Here is a 17,162-nt window from a genome sequence, read left to right as displayed (position 1 = left end):
GCATACAATCTTTGCAGATAGTCAAATGTTATTGCGCTATCAGTGCATTGTTAAAATTAAATTGTTGGATTAAATAATGGAAGCTGCAGGTTGGATTTTGCTTCACCTTTGTGTAAGTTTAATCTGTCATCACAGGAGAGATAGGTATATTGAAAAGTACATGAAGGTGGCTATGGTTTTATACATAATCTGTAAAAGGAATGGATTTCATGGAAATAATGGTCCTTTCTGATTTCATGCTTAAATTTAGTTTATCACAAGAGCAGCAATTCTGTCACTTCCAAATGACATACCTTCCCAAGTTGGAAATATATTGCTGTTCTTTTACCTTTGGACCAGTATCCCGGATCTCTCGTGAGCCAATACAAGGACTTTACAAGTAACCTTTAAAAGCACCAGGATAGGTTGAGAGCAGAGTTAAAAAAGCATAAAACAGTGGCTAAATAAGCAGTCATAGAATACAAAAGCAAGGAAGTTAGACTAAAGTTTTATAAACCAGCGTCCCAGCTGGTGTATTGTGGTCAATTCTGGACACCACACTTTATGGGAAACTGCCAAAGCCTTGGAGGGTGGAGGGGAGATTTACTAAAGGTGTTTAAAAGCATATGCAGTTCAGTTTTTCATTTACTTTGTGTCCAGAGGCGAGTCAGCAACCAGGAGACATGTATAGAAAGTGACATTCAGAAGAATCAGGACCATATTTTTCCAGAAAAGTTGTGATTTGGAATGCAATGCCAGAGAGGGTGCTGGAATGAGTTTCAGTAATAACTTTCATTTTTTAAAAATGGATGATACTTAATGAGGAAAAATTCACAGAATTATTGGAAAGGGGCAGGGGAGTAGAACAAATTGAGGAGCACTTTTAAAGAGCTGGCACAGCACAATGAGCTGGAGCGCCTTTTACTTTCTATGATTCAAGCAGCTTAATCCATATATTGGCATCTCTGCATGAGTGTGAGTGAATAAATGGCTTATTCAATGCAGCTGGTTCATTTTGGTACGATGATTAACGAGGCCATTTGTTCGTTGGAAATTACAATTAAATGGGAGTAGAGGAACACAGTTCTGAGAACAGAGTTGCAATGCAACTGGACATGGTCAAGAGGAATGAAATACAAAACAGGGAGAGAAATTTGAATAGAATCTTGGTTAGGCCGTGTAGGTCCAGCTGCAAACTGCAGAAAGAATATTAAAGGACTAGAGAAAGTGCAACAAAAGCGACACCAGAATAGAGAGCTTTCTATTATTAGGAAAAAATGAGCATCTTGGGATTGTTATCCCTTGAGAAGAAAATAAAAGGACAAATTTGTAGCATCGAAACATCAGTTGGGACAAATAGTCCATTTTTATGTTGTAGATTCCATGCAGCTACTTTTCAATCTGGTGCAGTATCACAACTCCGATACACTTGTTTCTGTAAATTCCAAATGAAGAACTCCTAAAATCTCTCTAGCTTTGACAGTCATCCATACTCAAAACATTAGCTCTGTTCTCTCTCCACAGATTCAGTCATATCTGCTGAGATTGTCTAGCATTTTCTGATTTTGCTTCAGATTCCAGCATTTGCAGTAATTTGCTTTTATCTGAAAATCGGTTTATTCTCCGGACATTTTTTTGTCACTGATTTAGTTAGCCGTTTAAGGGACTGCTATAGATTGAAGTATGCCCATTTCTTCAAACTCTACTGGATTCTTCAAATGGTCTTTATCACACAAACAGAAATACGTGCAATGATCATAAGTGTTTGTTCTCTGTAGATGTTAGTCTTGTTTACTGCTCCTTTTTCAAATTTGAATATTACGTTTCCACTTGGATGATAATTTGATGCAATTGGAATCAATACACACAGCACATTAGATATTTTTAACCCCGACATCAAACATCCAAACATTTTTAAAACAGTGAAAATGTAAAAAAATCCAGACAATTATAAAAATGTGTAATTTATTTCTTGGATAAAACAATCTAAAAGAGCATTTATATCATATACATTTACAACACAGCTAATTTACAATCACACAAGCCGAATACAAGTGGAAGCTACATTATAATTACAATAATCATTTCTCTAGATATCGGAATATACTTCTGTTTTGGGTGCTATTTGTTGGTGTTTTCTCAGTCCGTGGTCGCTTTGCTAATGAAGTGGTTGGAGTAACAGCTGCCTTTCTTTTTGTCTGCAAAATAAAGTGGATTAATTAGTTCTGTTGATGATATACTTCCACACATTATCAGCGGCTTCAGCAAAAACAGTCATCTTCAGATAAGGCTGAAGCATTTGCAATAACCTTCAGCAAGAAGTGCCAAGTGGATGATCTACCATGGCCTCTTCTGGAGGTCCCCAGCATCTCAGATTTCAGCCAGTTCTGCAAAGGCTATGGGCCCTAACAATATTCTGGCAATAACATTGAAGGCTTGTGCTTCAGAACTTGCCACATCCCAAGCCAAGCTGTTCCTAGCATCTACCCTGCAATGAGGAAAATTGTCCGGCCAAGCTGTTCCTAGCATCTACCCTGCAATGAGGAAAATTGTCCGGGCATGTCCTGTGCACACAAAGCAGGACAAATTACAGGCCAATTATCACCCTATCAGTTTACTCCCCATCATCAGTAAAGTGATAGACGGGGTCATCAACAGTGCCATCATGTGGCACTTGTTTTGCAATAAACTGCTCACGGACACTCAGTTGGGGTTTCACCAGGGCTAATCCGCTCCAGACCTCATTACAGCCTTGTTTCAAACATGGACAAAAGAGCTGAACTCCAGAAGTGAGGTGACAGCGACTACCCTTGCCACTTGACAGAGTACAGCATCAGGAAGCCCCAGTGAAGTCAATAGGTATCGGGGAGAAAACTCTCCACTGGCTGGAGTCAAATCTGGCATAAAGATGGTTGCGCTTATTGGAGGTCAATCTTCTCAGCCCCAGGAGATCACTGCAGGAGTTCCGCAGGATATATTATAGAGCCAACCATCTTCAGCTGCTTCAACAATTACCTTCCTTCCATCCTAAGGTCAGTGGCAGAGGTGTTCACTGATGACTGCACAATGTTCAGCACAATTCACAACTCCTCAGATACTGAAGCAGTACCATGTCCAAATGCAGCAAGACATGGCCAAACAGGCTTGGGCTGACATTTGTAACATAAGTAACATTTGTGCCACACAAGTGCCAGGAAATTACCGTTTCCAACTAGAGAGAATCCAACCATTGCCCCTTTAAGCCTGCTGTAACTCACCTGACTCCCCAAAGCCGATCTACTATCTACAAGGCAAAGTCAGGATTGTGATGGAATACTCTCCACTTGCCCGAGTACAGCTCCAACAAACACAAGAAGCCCACTTAACTGGCACCCACTCCAGAAACATTCATTCCCTCCACCATCAATACATAGTGATAGGAGTGTGTACCATCTACAAGTTGCACATCATAAACTCACCAGGGCTCCTTAGATAGCATCTTCCAAACCCATGATTGTGACTATCTGAACGACAAGGACACCGAGGAATACTAACATCTCGAAGTTCCCGTCTTAGTTGCTCACCATCCTGACTCGGAAATATATCACTGTCACTGGGTCAAAACACTGGAACCCCCTCCCAAACAGCATAACAGGACTGCAATAGGCCTAAAAGACTCCTCACCTCCACCTTCTCAAGGCCAATTAGTGATGAGCAATGAATGATGGCTTAGCCAGCGATGCCTACATCCCATTAACGAAAAAAACAAGGTAGAACAATGGAACACTGCTTCGCAAATTGAACTTTATTAGTCTCGTAGGTTGGATTAAGGCAGATCTACTAAATTGGGATAGTCTTCCCCTGTTGTTGGCAAGTCAGGTGCAGTCAATGAGGAATATTTCGCCAGGGTTTTCATTTGTATTTCTGTGCTCGACGGTCATTTTGCCTAAAATCGGTTTTTTTTTTTAAGGGTGTGGATAGGTTGGTTTCCTCATTTGTCCATGCAGTATGGTAGCTAGGATTAGGAAGACTGTACTTCAGAGGGGGTGGCAGTCTTGGGGTTGGGCATTCCGAATCTGTTGTACTATTACTGGGCAGTGACTGTGGAAAGGACTTTCAGCGGGAATTCAGCTGTTGGAATGGGCGCAGCTACAGAGTCAAGCGCTGAGTATTTAAACTAGCTGCTTCGCGGATTTGAATCTTTTTGGCGGGAATTCAGCTGTTGGAGTGGGCGGAGCTACAGAGTCGAGCGGTGAGTATTTAAACTAGCTGCTTCGCGGATTTGAATCTTTTTGGCGGGACTTCAGCTGTTGGAGTGGGCGGAGCTACAGAGTCGAGCGGTGAGTATTTAAACTAGCTGCTTTGCTGCTTAAACAGCGGCCACAGGGTCTTTGGGGATAAATTTGAAAAGTGGCATCACAGCAAAGCAGTGACCTGATTGGCTGGTAAGGAAAGTGCTCCAATTATCAGTAGCTGGGAGAAATTTAACTCTTCGTGTGTTGGTAAGTATTGTGATTGGTAAGTAAAATCTTTATTCCTTTCACTTATTCATTTTTTGATATTATATTTGTAATCAGTTAAGGTAAAGTGTAAAATGGCAGGAGATCCCAGACCCATGTTATGCTCCTCGTGCTCAATGTGGGAGTTTGGGGACGCGGCCGATGCCCCTGACCACTTCATGTGCGGGACGTGTCTCCAGCTGCGGCTCCTGTTAGACCGCATGACGACTCTGGAGCTGCGGATGGACTCACTTTGGAGCATCCGCGATGCTGAGGAGGTTGTTGATAGCACGTTCAGTGAGTTGGTCACATCGCAGATTAGGATTGGTGAGGGAGACAGGGAATGGGTGACCAAAAGGCAGAGAAAGAGCAGGAAGGCAGTGCAAGTGTCCCCTGCAGTCATCTCCTCCAAAACAGGTATACCGTTTTGTATACTGTTGGGGGAGATGACTCACCAAGGGAAAGCAGTAGTTGCCAGGCTTATGGCACTATGGCTGGCTCTGCTGCACAGAAGGGTGGGAAAAAGACTGGCAGGGCTACAGTCATAGAGGATTCAATCGCAAAGGGAGAGGACAGGCGTTTCTGTGGTCGAAAACGAGACTCCGGAATGGTGTGTTGCCTCCCGGGTGCACGGGTCAGGGATGTCTCCGATCGTCTGCAGGACATACTGAAGGGGGAAAGTGAACAGCCAGTTGTCGTGGTGCATATAGGCACCAACGATATAGGTAAAAAACTGGATGAGGTCCCACAATCAGAATTTAGGGAGTTAGGAGATAAGTTAAAAAGTAGGACCTCAAAAGGTAGTAATCTCAGGATTGCTACCAGTGCCATGAGACAGTAGAAATTCAATAATAGTCAGAATGAATACGTGGCTTGAGAGGAGGGAGGGGTTCAGATTTCTGGGTCATTGGAACCGGTTCTGGGGGCAGTGGGACCATTACAAATCGGCTGGTCTACACCTGGGCAGGACTGGAACCAATGTCCTCGGGGGTGCTTTTGCTAACACTGTTGGGGAGGTTTTAAACTAATGTGGCAGGGGGATGAGAGCCAGATTAGGAAGTTAGAGGTCAGTAAAGAGGCAGCAACTAAAGCCAGTAAGGTACTAGATAATTAGCTCATTGTGACTAACGGGAAGAGTAGACAGGGAAGAGATGATGAACGCAAAGGGACAGGTGGTCTGAGGTGCATTTGTTTTAATGCAAGAAGTGTAGCAGGTAAGGTAGATGAACTTAGGGCTTGGATTAGTACCTGGGAATATGATGTTATTGGTATTACTGAGACTTGGTTGAGGGAAGGGCAAGATTGGCAACTACATATCCCAGGGTATAGATGCTTCAGGAGGGATAGAGAGAAAGGTAAAAGGGGTGGAGGAGTTGCATTACTGGTCAGAGATGATATCACAGCTGTGATTAAGGAGGGCACTATGGAGGATTTAAGCACTGAGGCAATATGGGTAGAGCTAACAAATAGGAAGGGTGCAGTAACATTGTTGGGACTTTACTACAGGCCTCCCAAACGCGAGTGTGAAGTAGAGGTACAAATACGTAGACAGATTATAGAAAAATGTAGGAGCAATCGGGTAGTCGTGATGGGAGATTTTAATTTCCCCAACATTGAATGGGACTCATGTAGTGTTGGAGGCGTAGATGGAACAGAATTTGTAAGGAGCATTCAGGAGAGTTTTTTTAAAGAGCAGTATGTAAATAGTCTAATTCAGGAAGGGGCCATACTGGACCTGGTATTGTGGAATGATCCCGGCCAGGTGGTTGAAGTTTCAGTCGGTGATTACTATGGGAAGAGCGATCACAATTCCATAAGTTTTAGAATACTCATGGACAAAGACGAAAGTGGTCCTAAAGGAAGAGTGCTAAATTGGGGAAAGGCCAAGTATAACAAAATTCGGCAGGAGCTAGGGAATGTGGATTGGGAGCAGCTGTTTAAGGGCAAATCCACATTTGAAATGAGGGAGTCTTTTAAGGAAAGGTTGATTAGAGTGCAGGACAGATATGTCCCTGTGAAAATGAGAGATAGAGCTGGCAAGATTAGGGAACCATGGATGACGGGTGGAATTGTGAGACTAGCTAAGATTAAAAAGGAAGCATACATAAGATCTAGGCGACTTAAAATTGATGAAGCTTTGGAGGAATATCGGGAAAGTAGGATAAATCTCAAATGCGCAATAAAGAGGGCTAAAAGGGGTCATGAAATATCTCTGGCTAAGAGGGTTAAGGAAAATCCCAAAGCTTTTTATTCGTATATAAGGAGCAAGAGGGTAACTGGAGAAAGGATTGGCCCACTCAAAGACAAAAGAGAGAATTTATGCATGGAGTCAGAGGAAATGGGTAAGATTCTTAATGAGTACTTTGCATCGGTATTCACCAAGAAGGGGGACATGACGGATGTTGAGGTTAGGGATGGATGTTTAAATACTCTAGGTCATGTCAGCATAAGGAAGGGGGTGGTTTTGGGTATTCTAAAAGGCATTAAGGTGGACAAGTCCCCAGGTCCGGATGGGATCTATCCCAGGTTACTGAGGGAAGCGAGGGACGAAATAGCTGCGGTCTTAACAGATATCTTTGCAGCATCCTTGAGCACGGGTGAGGTCCCGGAGTACTGGAGAATTGCTAATGTTGTCCCTTTGTTTAAGAAGGGTAGCAGGGATAATCCAGGGAATTATAGACCTGTGAGCTTGACGTCAGTGGTAGGCAAACTGTTGGGAGAAGATACTGAGGGATAGGATCTATTCACATTTGGAAGAAAATAGACTGATCAGTGACAGGCAGCATGGTTTTGTGCAGGGAAAGTCATGTCTTACAAACCTAATAGAATTCTTTGAGGAAGTGACAAAGTTAATTGATGAGGGAAGGGCTGTAAATGTCATATACATGGACTTCAGTAAGGCGTTTGATAAAGTTTCCCATGGCAGGTTGATGGAAAAAGTGAAGTCATATGGGGTTCAGGGTGTACTAGCTAGATGGATAAAGAACTGGCTGGGCAACAGGAGACAGTAGTGGTGGAAGGATTCAAAATGGAGAAGGGTGACTAGTGGTGTTCCACAGGGATCTGTGCTCGGACCACTGTTGTTTGTGATATACATAAATAATCTGGACGACGGTATAAGTGGTCTGATTAGCAAGTTTGCAGATGATACTAAGATTGGTGGAGTTGCAGATAGTGAGGGGGACTGTCAGAGAATACAGCAAAATATAGATAGATTGGAGAGTTGGACAGAGAAATGGCAGATGGAATTCAATCCAGGCAAATGCGAAGTGGTGCATTTTGGAAGATCCAATTCAAGAGCGGACTATACAGTCAATGGAAGAGTCCTGGGGAAAATTGAGAGAGATCTGAGAGTTCAGGTCCATTGTACCCTGAAGGTGGCAACACAGGTCGATCGAGTGGTCAAGAAGGCATACAGCATGCTTGCCTTCATCGGACAGGGTATGGGGTACAAGAGTCGGCAGGTCATGTTAGAGTTGTACAGGACTTTGGTGAGGCCACATTTGGAATACTGCATGCAGTTCTGGTCGCCACATTACCAGAAGGATGTGGATGCTTTCGAGAGGGTGCAGAGGAGGTTCACCAGGATGTTGCCTGGTATGGAGGGTGCTAGCTATGAAGAAAGGTTGAGTTGATTAGGATTGTTTTCATCGGAAAGACGGCGGTTGAGGGGGGGACCTCATTGAGGTCTACAAAATTACGAGGGGTATGGACCAGGTGGATAGCATCAAGCTTTTTCCAAGAGTGGGGGTGTCAATTACAAGGGGTCACGATTTCAAGGTGAGAGGGGGAAAGTTTAAGGGAGATGTGCATGGAAAGTTTTTTTACGCAGAGGCTGGTGGGTGCCTGGAACGCTGTGCCAGCAGAGGTGGTAGAGGCAGGCACGATAGCATAATTTAAGATGCATCTAGACAGGTATATGAATGGGCGGGAACAGAGGGAAATAGACCTTGAAAAATAGGCGACAGGTTTTGATGAAGGATCTGGATCGGCGCAGGCTGGGAGGGTCGAAGGGCCTGTTTATGTGCTGTAATTTTCTTTGTTCTTTGTTCCATGTAGAAGTTGGGAGATGGAGGCTTTGTGGGCGAGGTTCCAGTAGGGGGTCGGGGTTGGAGGTGCTGGCAACGGCGCCGCTCCAGTTTGCCCCGGTGAGGTATTCGGGAAGTCCTGTGATGGTTGCCATGCTGAAAATATAGAGGCAGCTCTTTAGGTTAGGGATGGGGTTGAGATTGATTCCGATCCGAGAGAATCATGGGTTTGTGCCGGGGTGGGTGGATGAGAGAATGGGAGGAAAGGGGGTGAAGGAGATGAAGCCCTTGCTTTTAGAAGGGTGGTACGTGAGTTTAAAAGGAGTAAGGAGCAAAGTTTGGGTTCCCGCGTGGGAAGGGTTTTAGGTACCTGCAGGTGTGGGGACTTTGTGAAAAAGGTCTTTCCGCCATTTCTGGTAGCTTCCTCCTCATTGCTAGAAGTGTTGTTATTGGTAATGGAGGATGGGGTCATCTCGGTAATTTATGGGAGGATTTTGGAAGAGATGGGGTCTCTGGGAGTTGGGAATGGCGCTGGAGGAGGGGGTTGCGGCGGGAGGTGCTGCGGAGGGTGAATGCCTCAACCACGTGTGCGAGGCTGGGTTGATATAGCTGAAGGTTGTACATCGGGTGCACCTGACGAAGTCGAGGACGAGCCGGCTGTTTGGGGGGTGGGGGGCTAGAGAGGATATTTGAGAGTTGTGTGAGAGGGGCCCAGCTAATCATGTACATATGTTCTGGCCCTACCAAAGTTGTAGACATTTTGGGAGTCATTCTTCAGCACCATGTTGGCGGTCTCGCATGTGGATTTGGAGCCTGATCCCCTGGAGGTCATAAGGTGTCAGACCTGCTGGAGGGAAATTGTTTAGCCTTCACCTCGCTGATCACTCATAGGTGGGTTCTGTTGAGATAGAGTTCAGCTTCTCCACCCGTGCCTCGGCATGGCTGGGGGATATAATGGAGTTCATTAAAAAAAAAAAAAATTTGGTGTCGCCATCTGGGATGGCCACTTCCAACTAGGTACAGAGCAACTCGCAAAGCCTGGCGGGTAAAATGGACAAGCCAAGAATCAGGCAGGCTCAGAGCCTGAAATGCATATTTTGTCAGCAAAAGTTCAGACGGCATCGAAACTCCGTCCAATTAGCATGTTAATCAGGCCGATGAGCATTTGATAGCCCATCTTCCCCAAAACAAAGGACTGGTACTCAAGCAACCGGGATAGTCCCAGACATTTCGGCACCACTCCCTGTCCAAGGGAAAAACAAACAACGGGGTCAATGACCGCTTGAGACACGCCCAGCCATCCAGATCCTCGCCCACTTATTGGTTAAGGAATCGAATGGAGTGATCAGGGATCACCCAATTAGTAAGGCCCAAATCAAAGGACCGCTCAAAAGAACGCGAAAACCCCGCGTATAAGAAGAGTTCGCCATATGTTCGCTCTCTTTTGGCCTTGGTACCCCAGTCACGATCATCGCCAATCGTAGCAACACCAGAAGTGAGTCCAAATTCAACACCCGCTACCAGACGGATGAGCCCAGCTGAGCAGCAGTTACTCCTTCGAACCCGAGAGATCCAGAATTGAACAGCGGCCACGGTTTTCTGACCTAAGCCAGGTGCCCGAAGTTAAGTACAGGTTGTCTTAGTTAATAGGTGTAGTTAACTAGTAGTGTTTATGTTGCATGACTAATTGTGTGTAAATAAAGTACCCTTGACCTTGAACTAACTGTTGTTTGGCTCTTTGATTGATAGCCGGTTGAAACTTGTGGTGGTCTCTTCGATACCTGGCGACTCTAAGCAATCGGACATAGATAGCACAGAAAGAAGGGCAAACTCACCGAGTGCCATAATTGGAACAGAGCCACAGAAAAGACCAAGTAGAAAAGAAAGCACAACAGGGGTGTTTGTGCTGGGTTTATTTTGTGTTGCAATGTTTCGTAAATGTTAAAAACTTGAATTAAAATACTTTTAGAAAAAGAATGGAGCACAAGACGACCAATTGTGTAAGTCTGTCCCATCAGCTCCTAACAAATTTTTCCACTTACTCATCTTTAATACCATTAGCCAACAAAAAAAACTATCAAGTCTTGAAAATTTTAATTGACCCAGCTCTGCTGCTTTTTTGGGAGTGTACCAGTTTTCCATTACCTATTGAATGGAAAAGCGATTTCTGATGCACACCTCCAGTTTAAATTTCCCTTCCTTATACTGGGTTCCCCCACAAGAGGAAGTATATGCATCAATCCTATCACGTCCATTTATAGAATGTATAACATCTTGATTAGATCACCCATCAACCTTCTAAACACAAGGGAATATGAACAAAATCTTTGCAAGTTGCCCTCAAGTAACACTTAAAGTCTGGTTGAATTCTGGTGAATGTGAACTGTACTCCCCTCATGAGGTCAATATACCTCCCAAGATTAAATATCCCCAAATAAAAACATACTTCAGATGGGGTCTATCAAAGGGTCTGTACTACTGAACTAGCATTTCACTTTTGAATTCCAACCCCCTTCTGGTAAAGGCCAATATTCCATTTGTCTTTTAGATTAGGTTTTGCATTGGTTTTTAGCTATCTGCGTACCTGGGCACCCAAATACTTTGCTCTTCCACAAATATTCTGATTTGTCTTTCACAGATGTTATTAGTTAATTATCCAGAAGCACTCGGTGACCAAGAGATTGATCCTTTGTCCCCTCATATTTCTCATCTACATGTTGCCACAAGCCAAGCTGCAGCATTACCACCATTGATAAAATACTGATGGCCAATCTGAAAGTGAACCACGTGACATCAGAGATAGAAAGAATGAAGTGTTATTCATATCCGGCATAATCATCTTTTTCTGTTTTTACCTGTGGTTTCGATTCTGTTGTTTTCTTTTCAGCCTTTTCTGGAGATAATGTATGGAAGACAAAGTTACGGGAGTTGGCACGAGGAGCATTTAGATTCACATCTGACATCGCTGCTAGTTTTTGTAGTACTTCACGGGGTCGATTTAATAGAGATCCATTTTTCATCTAATAAATTTATATGAAAAAAATGCAATGAAAAGTCAGTAACATCTCCCTCCCTCGCCTTGTAGACTTTTGATTCTCTGCAGGTATGAAACAAGGCACTGTATCACAGAGAAATATAAGTTTTAATATTTCCACATATAATTAAATCAAGTCCGATAAAGTGACATATTCTTGAATCTGACAGCCTTAGAAATGGTTGCTGTCAATCATCCCAAAAAGAACCCCATTACAAACTGAAGGAGAAATGCCTTTGAGCTTAACCCAATTTTCATATGTGGGAAATTGCTTAAAATTCAATTGGCATGGAAATCTATTGATGGGACTAGATTTTCTTATTTTCACTAAATTTATTTCTTTGGTGAAACAGATTCTTACAGAAAAACCAGACTGAAGAAACCCAACACTGGAATCTCTCCCCGTTAGTATTTTGGCTTTGACTGAAAAGGGTAGGGAGGTAAACCATTGCTTCTAGATTCTGTCCTGCAGCTCTCGCAGTGGTCAGTTGGCACTGCATAATAACTGACGCCAACATCACCTAATTCTCTCTTCCTTTACTCCAAAGAAAATATATCCTGCCTGCATAATGCATCCCTTCCCTTCACCAAATTACCAGTACACATCTATCATGAACTTGTTCTCAGTGGAAATACCAGTTATAAAGTCAAGTCTCACTCTAATGCAATGGCTGTACACTGGTATACCTTGTGGTACCTCGCAAAATATCCTGCAGAATAAAAAAAAGTTGAACGAAATGCAATCATTGCCTACTCAGTCGATCTAAGCTGACCCCTGAATATTTGTGATGAATAATAAAAAAAAGTCTTATGATGACTTTATATACGCTTAAGAAGAAAGTTAGTGATGGCTGGGGACTTTCAGAGTTGGACTGTTCCAGATTACTTCCCAAGACTGGTCAAAAACACCAACTCGAAATTAAATGCAACAAACAAATTACATTCAAGTTTCAGCATTAGTTCACGGGGGCAGACTCTGTATAAGAGGAGTTCAAAAGAGCTGTAATGATTCTACAAAATGAAGGGTTTTATTTAAGTACTGGTTACAAAAAGGCAATAAAATTTTGAAATAACCAAGAACACTTTTTAAAACTCTCATATCCCTCCCTCATTTTTGGAAAACATAAATTTGGGAGCATTTTCTGAAACTCGTGTGCAAGCAACCAATTCAATAATCAACACATACCCAAAGGACAGAGGAGGATTTCTGGGGCTGGAGTCCCATCGATTCCTGTTGCTGCCTTTCTGTTACTGCTTCCATGGAACTACCTGAAAACCCACATATGGCAAGCATTAGGGTAATCCACCTTCTAATGATCTGTGCTTTACACAAGGTAATCCAAACAGTTGAAGATTAGTTCTACATTTTATGGTATAATCTAAACCCTATTCAAATGGACAAGTATCCTCATGTTTCCACACAGGATATACTTTTGATAAAATTTGGTGTAATGATTACGTTACTGTAACTAAAATACATTTAAGAACAGAATGAAATTGGTCCCACTTGTGACATGACACTTAGTTTTCACCTATTCAATTTAAATCAGAAGATGTTTCTTGCTAAGTAATAGAATGCCGTGACAAACATTTCAATAGTTCACAATACCTTTCTGCAAAGCTTTCACAGTAATTTTCTTTGCCAGTTTCATGAATTGGCTGTCTTCACCAACCTCTTCTTCACTACCTGCATCCTGTGACTGGAGCGAAAGGAAGACAGATTATACTTTATCTGATGAAATCCAGTAGATTTAACCTTAAATTGGAAAGATTTGCTTCCACAGAATCCCTAGAGTGAAAAAGGGAATCATGTGACCCAGAGTCTGCACTGACCCTTCGAAACAACACTTCAACCAGGCCCACACCCCTGTTCTATCCCCGTAATCCCGTGCAGATCATGGCCAATCGTTGGGCAGCACGGTAGCACAAGTGGATAGCACTGTGGCTTCACAGCGTCAGGGTCCCAGGTTCGATTCCCCGCTGGGTCACTGTCTGTGTGGAGTCTGCACGTTCTCTCCGTGTCTGCGTGGGTTTCTTCCGGGTGCGGCGGTTTCCTCCCACAGTCCAAAGACGTGCAGGTTAGGTGGATTGGCCATGCTAAATTGCCAATAGTGGCCAAAAAGATTATGAGGGTTTATTGGGTTACAGGGATAGGGTTGAAGTGAGGGCTTAATGTGGGTCGGTGCAGACTCGATGGGCTGAATGGCCTCCTTCTGCACTATGTTCTAATCCACCTAACCTAGGAGAGGAAACCGGAGCACCCGGTGGAATCCCACACAGACACGGGGAGAAAGTGCAAACTTCAGTCACCCAACGCCAGAATTCAACCTGGGTCACCAGCACTGTGAAGCAGTAGTGCTAACTACTGTGCCAGTATGTTAAAGTTGCACGCAGAACAAAGCATTTTATTTTGGACTATGCTACTAAGTGAATAAGAAATTCTATCTGACTCCTATCTTCAAAGTAGAGGGCAAAAGAAGCCTTGAATTGCATTTGAACTAAAATTACACCTCAGTGTTGTAGATTTTCACATCTCCTTGCCTTCTGCCTGCAACCAAATACAAAAGTCGATATCTTAAGCCAGCCGAGTTCCTTATCAGGAGTCAGAAGAGCAATCTTCTCCCACCTTTACATGGACCTTTGGTTCCCAACGACAGTTGTATTTCATTTCCTATGGGGGGGGGGGGGGAGGAGGAGGAGGAGGAGGAGGAGGAGGAGGAAGTTCTTCCTCGTTTTGATATGTTGACTGAGTAAAGTCACAGCCTGTTGCAGCAACATATCATATCTGGGAAGATATCCTGCAGTTACATTACAGATCTTCAAAAACTCAACTAATATATGTTGGTTTATTAAGGCAATAGAAGTAAAAGAATAGATTTAGTTTAAAACACTGATGACCTCTGTAATGAGATTTGATTAGTCAAACAGAATTTGGAATTTTAGCCAGTTTGAATATTTTTTTTTAAAATAATTTTTATTGAAAAAGTTTTTCCATACAAACATTTACCCCTACTAATTTTTAATTTATTTACAACACAATCCCTCTAGGCAAATGTCCCTCCCTCGCCCTCTTGCGCGCACCAGTCCTCTTCCCCCCCCCCCCCCCCCCCCCCCCAGCAACCTTAACAAACAAGGCAGCCTACAGTTTCAGACGTGAGCAGCGAGCAGACTTGCCCGTGTTACAGTCGTGCATGTCCCCCCACGACCCTTGCTGCCCCCCCCCCCCCCCCCCCCCCCCTCCCCCCCCCCTCCCCCCCCGGCCCCCGGGTTGCTGCTGCCACGACCCCGAACGTCTATCTCTGATCTAAAAAGTCAAGGAAAGGTTGCCACCGCCTGGAGAATCCCTGTACCGACCCTCTCAGGGCAAATTTGATCCTTTCCAGCTGAATATAGCTAGCCATATCGTTAATCCAAGTTTCAACGCTTGGAGGCCTCGCGTCCTTCCATTGAATTAATATCCTTCGTCGAGCCACTAGGGACGCAAAGGCCAGTATTCCGGCTTCCCTAGCCTCCTGTACCCCCGGTTCTACCCCGACCCCAAAGATCACAAGCCCCCATCCTGGTTTGACCCTGGACCCCACCACCTTCGACACCGTCCTTGCCACCCCCTTCCAGTACCCTTCCAGCACCGGACATGCCCAGAACATATGCACATGGTTCGCTGGGCTTCCCAGACATCTGACACACCTGTCCTCACCCCCAAAGAACCGGCTCATCCTTGTCCCCGTCATGTGAGCTCTATGCAGCACCTTAAATTGAATGAGGCTCAGCCTCGCACACGAGGAGGAAGAATTGACCTTCTCCAGTGCATCCGCCCACGTCCCGTCTTCTATCTGCTCTCCCAGCTCCCCTTCCCACTTGGCTTTCAGCTCCTCCCCTGATGCTTCTTCCGCCTCCTGCATTATCTTGTAGATGTCTGATATCTTCCCCCCTCCGACCCAGACCCCCGAGAGCACCCTATCACTCGCCCCCTTACTGGGGAGCAGGGGAAACCCCTCCACCTGCCGCCCAGCAAATGCCTTCACTTGTAAATATCTGAACATGTTTCCCGGGGGGAGCTCAAACTTCTCCTCCAGCCCTCCCAGGCTCGCAAACCTCCCCTCTATAAACAGGTCCTTCAGCTGCCGTATGCCCACCCTGTACCAGCTCTGAAATCCCCCGTCGATGTTCCCCGGGATGAATCTATGGTTCCCTCTTATTGGCGCCGCCAACAGACCTCCCATTTCCCCCCTATGTCGCCTCCACTGCCCCCATATCTTGAGGGTGGCCGCCACCACCGGGCTCGTGGTGTACCTCGTGGGGGGGAGCGGCCATGGTGCCGTTACTAGGGCCCCCAGGCTTGTGTTGCCACAGGACGCCCTCTCCATTCGTTTCCAAGCTGCCCCCTCCCCTTCCATCATCCACTTGCGCACCATTGACACATTTGCCGCCCAGTAGTACCCCGAAAGATTGGGTAGTGCCAGCCCTCCACTGTCCCTACTCCGCTCCAAAAAGACCCTCCTCACCCTTGGGGTGCCATGCGCCCACACGTAGCTCATGATGCTACTCGTCACCTTTTTGAAGAAGGCCCTAGGGAGGAAGATGGGCAAGCACTGAAATAAAAACAAGAACCTTGGGAGGACCGTCATTTTGATTGACTGAACCCTCCCCGCCAGCGACAGCGGTACCATGTCCCACCTCTTAAATTCCTCCTCCATCTGTTCCACCAGCCTGGAAAAGTTCAACTTGTGGAGGGTCCCCCAGTTCCTTGCCACCTGCACCCCTCAGTACCTAAAGCTCTTTCCTGCTCGCTTGAAGGGGAGTCTCCCAATACCCTCTCCCTGGTCCCCCGGGTGTATCACAAAAACATCGCTTTTGCCCAAATTTATTTTGTACCCCGAAAAGTCCCCAAACTCTGCTAATAGTTCCATTATCTCCGGCATTCCCCCTTCTGGGTCTGCCACGTACAGCAGTAGATCATCCGCATACAGCGATACTCGATGTTCCTCCCCTCCCCTAGTCAGTCCTCTCCACCCCCCTGAACCCCTCAGTGCCATCGCCAACGGTTCAATCGCCAGTGCGAAAAGTAGGGGGGATAGGGGACATCCCTGCCTGGTCCCTCGGTGGAGCCCGAAATACTCCGACCTCCTCCCGTTTGTCACTACACTCGCCGTCGGGGCCGAGTAGAGCAACTTCACCCACTTAATAAACCCTTCCCCAAACCCAAACCGTTCTAACGTCTCCCACAGGTACTTCCACTCCACCCTATCGAATGCCTTCTCCGCGTCCAGCGCTACCACTATCTCAGCCTCCCCCTCCACTGCCGGCATCATAATTACATTCAGCAATCTCCGCACGTTCGTGTTGAGCTGCCGCCCCTTCACGAACCCCGTCTGGTCCTCATGGATTACCCCTGGCACACAATCCTCTATTCTAGCTGCCAGGATCTTTGCCAGCAACTTGGCATCCACGTTCAGAAGCGAGATAGGCCTGTAGGACCCGCACTGCACGGGGTCTTTATCCCGCTTCAATATCAGGGAGATCAGAGCCTGCGACATTGTCGGGGGCAGAACCCCCCCCTCTCGCGCCTCATTAAAGGCTCGTACCAGTACCGGTCCCACCAAGTCCACATTTTTCTTATAGAATTCCACCGGGAACCCATCT

The 17,162-nt window shown here is 45.4% G+C and overlaps 1 protein-coding gene across 1 annotated transcript in view; it reads right to left on the bottom strand.

Annotated features, from left to right (window-relative positions):
* Positions 1–1,927: 1,927 nt before the first annotated feature.
* Positions 1,928–17,162, bottom strand: part of LOC119967462 (claspin) — a 75,761-nt gene continuing 60,526 nt past the window's right edge. Inside the window, exons 23-26 of the mRNA XM_038800030.1 lie at positions 13,129–13,219; positions 12,706–12,788; positions 11,341–11,505; positions 1,928–2,177 (exon numbers count right to left, since the gene is read on the bottom strand). Of these exons, the coding sequence (XP_038655958.1) occupies positions 2,061–2,177; positions 11,341–11,505; positions 12,706–12,788; positions 13,129–13,219 (456 nt within the window). The 3' untranslated portion in view covers positions 1,928–2,060. The remainder of the gene's footprint in view (positions 2,178–11,340; positions 11,506–12,705; positions 12,789–13,128; positions 13,220–17,162) is intronic.

This window comes from Scyliorhinus canicula, chromosome 1, assembly GCF_902713615.1.
Source record: "Scyliorhinus canicula chromosome 1, sScyCan1.1, whole genome shotgun sequence".
NCBI classification, from domain to species: domain Eukaryota; kingdom Metazoa; phylum Chordata; class Chondrichthyes; order Carcharhiniformes; family Scyliorhinidae; genus Scyliorhinus; species Scyliorhinus canicula.
Note: the sequence above shows the minus strand (reverse complement) of the source record. Positions and strands in the feature narration are given on the sequence as shown.